This window comes from Anabrus simplex, chromosome 4 (genome assembly GCF_040414725.1).
Source record: "Anabrus simplex isolate iqAnaSimp1 chromosome 4, ASM4041472v1, whole genome shotgun sequence".
Lineage (NCBI taxonomy): Eukaryota > Metazoa > Arthropoda > Insecta > Orthoptera > Tettigoniidae > Anabrus > Anabrus simplex.
In genome coordinates, this window is record NC_090268.1 from 197,490,808 (window position 1) to 197,503,245 (window position 12,438).

The following is a 12,438-nucleotide window of genomic DNA, read 5'->3' on the forward strand; positions in this document are numbered from 1 at the left end:
TGAGAGTCTGCTCTCTTGAAGTTTCCACCATCAAATAAAGTCAAGTTCCCCTCAAAAAGGTGCAAAGTGTGCTTCAAAAATTAAAAAAATTATTATTGAAACACGCTATTTTTGTGGAAAGTGTGACATTACCTACCACACCCTACAGAGATACTAGAGGACTTCATTAAGGTATGTGGAAAATTTTGTTTCCATATCTTGTTTAGTTTAGAACTTATTGTGAAATGAATTTGTTGTTTTTTGCTCTGCCACTAACAGCTGGAATAGCTGGGCCAACCCTTTAAATAGCCAGCTCAGATGATGGGCGTCAATGTGTTAAGGTTACAATCAGCTCACTGCAGATGAGATATTCAACATCATTAACAGTGGAGAGGTGTTAGGTTTTGATAGTGATCTGGAGCAGGATGACATTGTGGATAATTTAGTTGATTGTGATGAAGAAATGTGTGAAGCAGTGCAGGAATAATAATAATAATAATAATAATAATAATAATAATAATAATAATAATAAGAAGAAGAAGAAGAAGAAGAAGAAGAAGAAGGTGACGAGTGCCTGGAGATGAATGTAATGGAAAGAAGAAGGAAGAAGTGAACAATTGCAACAAGCAGAAAGTGAAATTGTTAACTCAGTTCTATCACCAGTAATGCCACTGAAAAGAAAGAAGTGGAGGAAAAGTGAATCATTTTCTTCTGAGATACCTATCCATGATGAACCCATTACAGAAGCCGAAATTCATAAGGATTGGAGACCACTACAGTACTTCTCACAATATGTAAGGGACTCAACCATTGATAATCTTACAGTTAATACAAACATAAGAAGTGTACACAAAAAGAGAAAAAGTTTGGCAGTAACAAACTCTGAAATGAAGAAGTTTATTGGAGTGGGGCTTATGATGGGAGGTTTACATTACCCAAGACTCAGTATACCTGTGTCTTACAAAGGACAGAAATTGCTTTGTTAACTTCCATTCCCAGAAACAGATGACTTACTTTACTTAATGCTAGTGCAATAGAACAATTTTTGTTGTTAATCTTCCAATAAGATGATTCTAAAACCATCTTGATAGACAAAACATTTTTGTAATAACTTGTGATCTAACGTGCTCCACTGAGGACATTACAAAAATGTTTATTACAATCTATTGAAATGTTATACTAATTTATAAGGTGGTGCTGTGGAACCTTCATAGATCAATAAAAGATAATTTAGTAAGTAACAATATATTTGTAACAAAAAAATTCCGGTCTCAGGTGGTTATATTAATCCCCAAAAAGCAGTAACAGAAAGAGAGGTTTTAAGTAATTTTTGTAAACCTCCATAAATCACTATCTTAATTTTGACAATGGTTAATATGCAGAATGTTAACCTTTAGAATGCCAATATTAATCCAAGAGAAAGATTTTTAAAAAACCTGCCACATACAGTCTTGTGGTACAATTAATTTTCTTAAGACTGCTCTCCTGTCACAAATCCGAGAATGCTGCAATGGTTTCATGGCCAACTACAAGGTCACGTTTACCTTCTTCTGACCATAGCTTGATTTGAGGGTCATGGAATAGGACAGAATATTCTTTGAAGCACTGTCAATAGTGAATGTATACAAGCAATGATATCCACCAGAAACCTAAGTAACAAAGATTACAGTTATTTGATTAAATCTAATGATGGTGAGCTACTGGAATTAAACATTACTGATGACTGTGGTTTGGATCATAAGAATGACAGTGAAGATCACAATATTTCTCATGTTGTGAATGTTTGTGAATCATATGAAAAATCTATGATTTTGAGGAAATAATAGGTGGTGATAAAGGCAATTTCTACTTTTTCACATTCTGAACCATCTGGGCTTTAAATATTGAACCCCATCAGTCACTTCAACCTGTTCCTTACACATCATCTTCTAAAAACAAATGAGAAGGAAGCTACTAATGTATGTCCAGCAAGTCATTCATTTCTATGGAACATGCTCACCATCTTCCAGACTCAAACAGTTGAAATCTACAAAAGTGACAAAAATGAGGGCATGTAGTTTTGAGGTCCTGAATATGGGAATAGACAGGAAGCTAAACATGAGTCATTATTGGTCTACATATCCCTTTGTGCGTTCACCATGATTTTCAGTGATATTTTCACCTTTAGGAACAGCTCATGTTTCACATGGTGGATAAGAGTTCTTGTTTGTAAAATAATCCTTCAGCTTCAAAATTAATAGAGATATACCCAGTAGTTCCTGACATATTTAAAATAAATGAAGAGAGTGCATTTTCAGATAAAATAGCATGGTAATTTATGCAGAGGAATCTGCAACACCAGCTGGCACTCAAAGGGTTAAATGAGTAATGGATAATCAAGGTTTTCTAAAGTAGGGTCTATCGAACTGACTGAATTGTATTATCATTACAAACAAGACAACTTCAAAAAAACAGTGACAGTACTCTCATACATTTTTTGTTATTTTAACAGAGTATGCATAAGAAGTGCAGTTATATACAATTAAATACATACAGTATTACTTTCCAAACTTGGACACAAGTTAGCACTTGCAGAATATTTCTATCTACCTGTATCCTTTCAGCACACCCAATATTCTCGGCAAGTTTTCACAAGAAGAGGTCTTCTAAATACTCTTCAAATTCTTCTTCCCTTGTCTTCTCCTCTGCATCCTGGCCAACCTTTCTCCATACTTTGCCTTCATCTTGCTCTTCACTTGGTTCTTCTTTAATGTTCACAATTTTTTCTTCAGCACTATTACTTTCATCAGTATCAGTCTTTTTCAACTTTCTATGCACCTCTGCATCAGCCTCACTTTTTGAAGAACTTTTTCTCTTTCCTCGGATAACCTCACGCTTTTTATGACTGTAGTTCAGCTTGTCTGAACACTCTGGACACAATCCTGTAATATACCAGAATATCAAATTAGCACAGAATAGAGAAAATTATAGAAGTTGAAAAAATAAGATGATGTTTTAGAGGCAGGGTTATACCAAAATTATATTCCAAGATTAAACATAATTATGTTCAAACTAGGATGAAAGAAAACAAGGGTATGAATATTGACTTTTCACGACCCACAACCACCTGATTTTTCTTCAGTTGATCTATTCGATTAAGCTATGGTGACCTAGATCATATTTGTTCTATTGGAAAGGATCTAAGCTACAGGTCTGGTACTACTGCCATCACACTGTACAATGCGTGCAAGTTGCCCATTGTGGGCCAACTCAATGAATAATTATTTTTAACTTCCAATATATTAGATCGTGTTCAGCACATAGAATAGATGTTAAGTACACAACAAAAATAGCCATTCCGACACCAGTGGGATCCAAACCCACAACCTCCAGGATCTAAGATACAGGTCTGATGCTACTGCCATCACGCTGTAGAGTGCGTGCAAGCTGCCTGTTGTCGGCCAAGTCAAGTCAATGAACATTGAATTTTCACAACCACATTGTACTCTAAATAAACTTTAAACATATTAGGTCGAGCCAAGTTATTTGCCAACCTTTTTATAATAAGAATGAACCCCATTTCCGGCTCTTCAACTCAACATTGCCCCACCCCCTCCCCTTCCACACCCTCTTTGCACTTCCCTCCCTTACTCCCACCATACAAACACAGCTGAACCGGCCACATCCACGACTAGCAGAAACGAGACCTCTAAACCAACAAAGTCAGGCCATTCGAGAGGGCAAATGTTTAATTTCTGTAAATCACATGTTACATTTCATTCTTGTTTCTTGTCTCTTAGTTCAAGCTTTTTATATACATTCATTCACCTTCTTTCCATTACAGATTACATCTGGACTTTATATGATACTGACGGATTCCATTATTTGAGTCACACAACGCCGTACCTGGCCTTTGTTTCACTTGTCCTATGTTCACTAGATTCTGTTGCCCTCCAGACTATGAACATGTGACACTGAAGATGGACTGTTCCAAATTTTTAATTTGTGATTTTATCCTAGTTTCAGAATAACATAAAAAACTTTGAGACATAGAGGTTTCCAACCTTGTAACAACCTTCTTTGTTTTAGATTTATAATCATGTCTCACTTGGCTTTTATATAATCTTTCTCAATGGTTTTAACGATACTCTCTCAACACCAATTCATGTAGCTTTTAATATATTTCTTCACTGAAGATGGTTCAAAATGAACCGAAACATGTTTGATTAAAAATCACTCCATCAAAAGATGGATACATGTATTGAACAGGAGGATATAACAAAAGCTTTTCTAATGTAAAGTGAAAAACTGTCAATAAGGAATGATACTAATATCTTATAACCAAATTCTGCATTCGGGAGACAAGAGGGTTCAAACCCTACCATCATTAGCTGTCTTCAGGAAGGTTTTCTGTGGTTTCCCCATTTTCAGTTCCAGGCAAACACCAGGACAGTCTGAAGATATGTTAAGTACAAAACAAAAAGAGCCAACCGAAAGCAGTGGGATCCAAACCCACAACCTCCCAATTTCATGTCCGTTGCTCTATCCAAATGAGCTACTCTATGGTGGCCTGGGTAATCCTGTACATAAAATCATCTTTCTGTCTGTATTTTTCAACATTAACTTGATATGTTTCTTCTTTACGACCGAGTGGAGCGACCACGCATGTTAACATGCTATGGTTATGGAGCCAAGTTCTGCATTCAGCAGACAAGAGGGTTCAAATCCCAACTTAGGCTGCCTTGAAAAAAAGTTTTCTGTGTTTTTCCCATTTTCACTTGCAGGTAAATGCCACGACAGTCTCTATTCATAGGCCACAGCCAATTCCTTCCAACTCCTTATCCAATTTTGTTCACCACCATCATTCATTTCATCTTCATTAGCTCTGCAACTGAAGTTGGCTTCATGAAGGGAATCTGGCTGTAAAAACATGCCATACAACATCATCTCACCTCATCCCAACCCAGTATCAGGAAAGAGGACTAAGGGATTGACATACATGGTTTTTATACCAGATACGACAAATAAGTAACAAAGTGGATCAGAACAAAGATCTAAGAAATACCCCAAAAGCAACGCTCATCTGTTGTTATCTCCATGGAGGTGCAAGAAGTTGATGGAGGCCAATGATCCATAGCTCGACACAGGAGCTCCCTGGATAAGGAAGATGGAAGAAGAAGAAGCCTGTCAGGTTCAGTTCAATTTTTGTCTGTTACAGCATCAAGGGAAAGCAGATAAGAGGGATTTTCATAAAGCTTTGGTATTTAAGTGTAGAACAAGAGCGTGTGGGATCTTAGCTTAACGTTGTACAAAAAATTCAACAGGAGAAACTTCAGAGGGGGCCTAAAGATAACATTCAATGTGTACTTCTTACGGTTGGTTTTACAGGAAAATTATTCATGACAAAATTGATTTAGAATACACTAGCAATTTCCCCGCCCGCAATGTACAAAGTATGGTGTTGTTCGTTACTATCCTCACAGATGTATTTGCAAAGTTTCGAGTTAATGAAATAAAGCACATGATCTGCTGTGGTAATAGAATGTAATATTATGTCAACAAAACACTTGAAAATACATCACACAAAGAAATTGAATTAAACGTTCCTTGGAACAACACTATGCGCTGAACTGTTGAAAAGTCCTTCAAAGATCTTCGTCATGGAGACAAATGTACTCATAACTTTTCTCAGAATCTATCAATTTGAACAGTTAAGAGCTGAAATGAAAGAGCTTGATCCACAGACTGTTCTTAGGCCAAAACGAACTCCGTGCCTCAATCAGAACCAAAGATATGATTGCTTCAAAGAGACAAAAATTGAAAAAAATAAAATACCGGTAATTTGAGAAAGGCAGAAGTTAAGTGATTTATAGTACCTCACGACAAATCTGTGCATGGATATCTTTCCATTAAAAAAGGAAGAATCGACCGGATAGAACGGCCGGACTGACTGACACTAGTTTTCGTTAATTTTGTTAATATATAGATTATGCAAACATCTTTGTTTTAACCTTCTCCGATACAGTAAAGATAGTGGCATATGTAGAAGTGACGCTAAGTGTTATGGGCAGTATTATAATATTTTTGGTGGTAACGAGTGCAGTGCAATACTCCAAAAGTGCTATAATTGCTCCAGATAAGCTTCCTGGAGACCTGGAAAACACAATTCTATCGGAAAAACTATTGGTGAGTGAAAAATGTACCCTTAATTGTTTGTCATGGTGCAGTGCTGAAAGTCTGTGACTGGCAGCCATAGGTTGGCCATGGCAAAGGGATGGAGCGGTGTTGTCAGACTGCCTGTAGCTGACCGGCCACTATTTTGCTTGGCACTTGCCCTAATTGGGGACATCGAACTGAACCCCATTCCTCAACAGTGCACAATTTGCAGAAATAGTGGTACGATGAACCAATTATTTGTCCATTGTAATAACTGCTCGCTAAATGGCCATAGAACCTGTGCAAACCTTATAATGTTTAACTTCAGCAAAATAAAGATCGGTTCCTGGACAGGGTTAGGTTGGCAGTGTAAAATGCTGCCGTTATCAAGCTAATTCTTTAGAGTTACCAGTGATACACCCAGTGACTTAGTGAATGATTCTAAATGAAAAAAATGTAAATAAAAATCTATCACTTTTCGCCTGCAATGCGAGCAGTATTATGCAACCTGAACAGTTACAAAATATAAACGCATCACCTGAAAGCCTTGACCGGACCATCGTATGTGTGAGACGTGGTAGTACAGCAAAATTAATGACTTGGAAGTGCTTCGTGAATCACTAATACTGTTAAGCAAGGACCGATCCCATGGCTGTGCAGGGGGAGTTCTAGTTGCAGCCAAGCCAGAATGACACCTAACTCTAGTTCATCACCTGGAGACAAAAGCTGAAGCACTGTGGGTAGAAGTGAGATGCTACAAACACAAATTCCTTATTGGATCAGTTTATCGCGCCCCTACATCACCCCCAGAGATGAATGATGAACTAATCCCCTCTCTCGAGCATGTGCAACATGTACAACAAAATTAAGATGCCATTCATATTGTCGATTTCAATCTAGAAATTATGTGGTTCAGACAATAGATTCCTTTCCACTTCCTAGGATTTATTCCTTCATCAGTTAATACTCTAAGCTAAGCATATTATGCAAACAACACACTCAACCCTTGATCCTTTCCGAAGTAACGTAACACAATCTGTCCAATCCCTTAATATTATTCTTGGATTCTGTGGCCATCAGGCAATTCTTGCAACACTGACCCAAAAAAAACCATCCCCCTAACTCCATACCAGAACAGCTTATAATTTTCCCCGAATAAACTGGAATAATCTTAAACTCTTTACTATCACACCACCTCCCTGTTCTCACCTCAAAATTCACTGGCAGTACAGTCATAAACAAGATATGGCAGGACTGGAAGAAAATTTTCTTCCAATGCCTTGAAGAAACCACACCAATAGTAAAAAAAACCCAGCAAATGAAAATCTCCATGGATCACCAAAGAGATAGTATGAGAGATTTTAGAAGGAGGGATCGCCTGTACCAAAAATGGAAAAGAAAGCAACCCAACTGTGAGTGGGAGAAGTACAGGCTTACTAGTAACAAGGCTAAACAATCTGTCAAAGATTCCTACGATTCTCATATTCATAGTCTCAACAGCAACTCCAAGGAACTGTGGGCTTTTCTCAGACGTAAAAGTGGCAACAGAGCTTGATGATGATGATGCTTGCTGTTTAGAGGGGCCTAACATTGAGGTCATCGGCCCCTAAAGGTACGAAATGAGATAACAAAAAAATGAATAGCATCCACTGACTAAAAAAATAAATAAAAAAATGTCATGAAGAATGAATGGATAGACATGAACACAACAAAAACAAAACAAAAAACAGTGGATCAGACTCAAAAAAGATTGTATATAATAGTATTAGTGACCAAGGGACCACTTATAAAGCACAATGATGCTAATGGCACTTATCGGTAGTAAAGGAGAACCATGATATTTCTCAAGCTGCGGTACTAATCAAAGGTAGCGTAAACTCACGGTGTTCCAAACATTAAGGTACTACTCACAAGTATTGTACGTCGTAAAGGTAACGCAGACCTATGGTGTTTCTCACACAATGGCGCCACTCATAGCCAACGCAAACCGATGAGGTTCCTCACCTAGGTGTACTAATCACGGGCGCCGGTATTCCCGTGGTGTTCCTACTGAGTGGGTACTAATCACTGGCAACGCAGACCTACGGTGTCGCTCGTATACTGCTACAACTCAAAGGCTACGCCCAGACGCGTGGTGTTGCTCACACGGGTACAACTCACAGGCAACGCCAGGCCTGTGGTGTTGCACACACGGGCACAACTCACGGGTACTGGAAACCCACACAGAACCCCACTCGAGTGCTACGAATCACAAAACTATGGAGTACCTAACAGAGTGGTACTACTCGCAAGTAAAAGCGACCAATGGTGTTCCGCGCGTGATGATACTAATCAAAAGTAGTTTCATGGTTCTAATACAAGCATTCCTTGGTCGCCCCTTTTAGTCGCCTCTCACGATAGGCAGGGGATACCGTGGGTGTATTATTCGTCAGCCTCCCCCACCCACAGGAGGGGTGTGTTTGGTCCGCGAGAGGTATTTTATTTCCCTCAAGTCCGCCGGCAAGCCGGTTAGGATCCCCCTATCCGCCACCTGGGACGCGCCACGTGGGAGTATCACCTCTCCGCCTGCTACGCATGCGTAGCAGGTTCGTGTCAACAGAGCTTCATCTGTATTTAAACATAATGGTACGGCATTCTCTTCCCCCCCCCCAAGAAACTGCATACACCTTCAACAGGAAATTTAAAAATAACTTTCTGCCCTTCCTGAGGAAGAGAACATGCTTTATTCAAGGACAACTCTTTTCCCTCTACACAACATGTATTTCTCAACAAGCAAGTCAAGGAGAGCATCCTCAAGAAAAGAAACCTGTTGGACTCAAACCAGCACAGCTTCATTCCTGGAAAATCCTACACAAAACTTTTAACAAAAGTCATTGATGACTGGCAGTTCTCTCTGGAGCAGACGGATGTCTCACAAATAGTTTCCTCTGATTTTCTGTTGTCGGGTGCCATGAAGGAAGACCCTGTAGTATGTGCCGCACCAGGGAAATATAAGCCATTCGTACTTCTCTGCGGTATAGCTCTGTGGTGTGATGTAAATAAAATGTGTATAAATGTTAAGAAATGTAAATATATAAGACTAAGCAGAGCTAGACAACCACTCCAGAACCAACCTGCTCTATGTGGAATCCAACTACCGCCTTCTAACTCCATCAAACTGCTCGGTATTCGTATCATGGACAATCTAAAATGGAATAAGCACCTAGAGGAAGTGAGGTGTAAGGCATACAGAGCACTAGGTTTTGTCCGTAGATGTCTCTCGGGAGGAAGAAGTACAAAGACTTATATTTTCCTGATGCAGCCCATACTACAGGGTTTTCCTTCCTGGCACCCGACGACAACAGGAAATAAGAGGAAACTAGGTGTCCAGTGATGAGCAGAACATATAATAAACAAACACATCCCTCTAAACACAGCCAGGTTATTGCCACCAGTGAACTCGTTATGTAAACAAATAGACGTAGCCTTCCTTAAGAAATCCCTGACAGACCACACACATCTCTCCCTTTTCCACTTCCTGCAGCTTAATTACTGCTCTGTTAAAGGAGGCCAAAGAGTTACTCTCGTTCCCCCCTTCACCGGAACAACCTCATATATAAATGGATTTTACGCACTGTCTGATCATCTCTGGAATCTTTTACCATCCATGTAGTAAAGAAAATAAATATGTAAATACAGTATAAGTCCACTATTGTGAGTCTCTTCAAAATTCCTATATTAAACAGTGCACTATCCTCCGGTGATTGTGAGAACCCATCACTGATACATCCGTTATTATGAGAGATTAAGCGTGCGTTATTTCCATTATCAATATTTATGCATTCCAGCGATTATACTGAATGCGATCGATCATCTTCGGTATAGTTCTCTTGCTGTGTGTACTACCGAGCTCTCTCGTCGACAAACTCTAAGGCAATGTCGGTGTCAATCAGTAATACTTGTCGACTGATGTTGTGCAAACACAATTTGAAATGAAAAGAGTAACAAATGCGTAAATAACGTGGCTGATAGCAGTAGTTAACTCGTTCGAAATAAAGGCTGAAGTAAATGATTGCTTAATTTTAATGCTATGTACCAAAATTAAGTAAGAATATAATACACCTCAAAATATGGCACACAGTGGATGACTGATTTCAGAGGTTAGTTCATTCAATAAAACCTCGTTAGGATGTTTCTGCATAGGATAACGAAAGGTAATGTGTTAAGTGAGAAAAACGTACTATTGAATACACAAAAACTACCCAACAGTTATATGTAAACGCTTGATATGTTTGCTTTTTTCCTCGATATGCATGCATTTTGCATTGTGTATGTACGGGTACAGTGAAAGATATAGGCTATCTACCGTTTCTAAAGATGAAATGAGAGTATTAAAAGAAGTGAAAAAGATGAGCACACAAATACAGAAACCTTTTGCACTGGGGATTATTAAATAACAGTGTAGTAAAAGGTGTGCAAAATTGCACTGGGGCCTATAAAAGTATCGATCAGCATAATTGCAGACCACACTCTCTTCCTAAAACAAATGTCAGCTGAAGCTTTATATTCAGACCAGTGGGTAAATAAACATGTTTTCTGGTCACACTCTTCGGGCATGAATTATTTGGAGGTTAAACTTAGCCATGTGCGAGAGAATAACCATCATCTTCAATACAACACTTCGATCAAAGATGCTATTATCAACATACGTGCCGCCGTTGAAACATGCGGATGCCTGTCAACTTCCTGAATTTTAATTTTGTCTTCACTAGTCAGCTATTTCACGACTTTTTCAGTAGCCATAACCATATCACAAAACAAATATACACCACGCTAGTCAACTTCACACGAATGTGTTCTGAATCCGTACATAGGCTATCACGCAACAAATATTCCTTACCCTTCACAGTATCACTCAACAATTTCTAATTTCTGAATGGAATGCAAAATACAAGCACATACAGGTTTACTGGATTATTCAGCAATACCAATGAAAACCAAAGAGTAAAATTAACTTTCCTGAGGTTAATGGCTTGCTTCCCGAAGGTGTAATTTACCCGGTAAAATTCAGGATTTCAAGACCATTTGCCGCTATCGTGCAACTTTTCCCGACCTGCCTCCTGTGGCGAGAGCTCTAATCTGTGTTGGAAATGACATTCCTTTCACAAGGGATGACTAAGAACATTTTTAAGGCTTGGAAAAATGTGATCATACAAAGCAGTAATAGCGAAAATTTGTGATGCGATAACCGACTTAATTTTGTATAGATTTAATACGATGTGAATGGGAGACTCGAATTTACGATGTGCTAAGCGAGAAATTGTCTTAATGAGGAACTCACTAATGAGATTTCACTGTATTTTCTCGTGCCTGGTTATAATTCCAGAAAGAGCCGATGACCTAGTTATGCGGCCCCTTTAAACAACAAGCATCATCATCACATTCCATAAAGGCTAGTTCCAAGTTACAGTAGGTGACGCTGTTTGAGATATGAAAAACTGAAACGTTTGCCACAGAACCCACTGGAGTGATACTACTCGACGTTTTCAGAATGAAACTGAACACGCACATTCATGCTGTCTCGGACTTGAGTAAACCGTAGAATGAAAATATGCGAAAACGGAAGTTTTAAACAAACTAATTGCCGTCTCGTATCTATTTTAATGTGTGGGAGATTTATCAGACTTTTACGAAAAATCAGATATAACGACAATCCGCTATACCAAATAAAATAACAGACTTCTACTGTATGTATATAACTTGTATAAATTAAAATTTCAATAGTGATCATGGAAAATATAAGTGGCCAAGAACACCCCCAGATAGGAAAGTATAAATAAAATATTTATTGCAGCTAATAGCCAAAAGAGAGAATGATACAGACAAGGTAAAAGTGAATATACAATACATTATAAGTGCTAGCAGGCTAGTCGTTACGACAGAAGGACGTCAACGATTCAAGTCTATGTGTACAGTGTGTCGCATGATACCTTTCACAATATTCGCCGCAGTGTTCGCACCAGGTGGTTCAGATTATAGAGGAAGTTGAAAGAAATCCAACAGAAAAAAAAAAAGTTGACATCGCGAAACGTTTAGGCTTACCTGCTTCGACACTGAATACAATAATGGCGAAAAAACAAGAGATACGTGAACAAGTAAAAAAATGTGGATCCTCCGCAAAGAATAGAAAAACGGGGAAGGAATCGAGATATTCCAAAATGGAAGCAGTTTTCTTTTCTTGGTATCAGCAAGCTCGGGCGTCGAGAATTCCTGTGGATGGTAACATTTTGCGCGTAAAAGCTCGAAGCATCGCTGCAAGAATGGGTGTCAAAAATTTTTCCGCTT

At 38.7% G+C, this 12,438-nt stretch overlaps 1 protein-coding gene across 1 annotated transcript in view; it reads right to left on the reverse strand.

Annotated features, from left to right (window-relative positions):
• Positions 1 to 2,442: 2,442 nt before the first annotated feature.
• Positions 2,443 to 12,438, reverse strand: part of LOC136872564 (protein FRA10AC1) — an 89,780-nt gene continuing 79,784 nt past the window's right edge. The window contains exon 6 of the mRNA XM_067146364.2: positions 2,443 to 2,900. Within this exon, the coding sequence (XP_067002465.2) occupies positions 2,608 to 2,900 (293 nt within the window). The 3' untranslated portion in view covers positions 2,443 to 2,607. The remainder of the gene's footprint in view (positions 2,901 to 12,438) is intronic.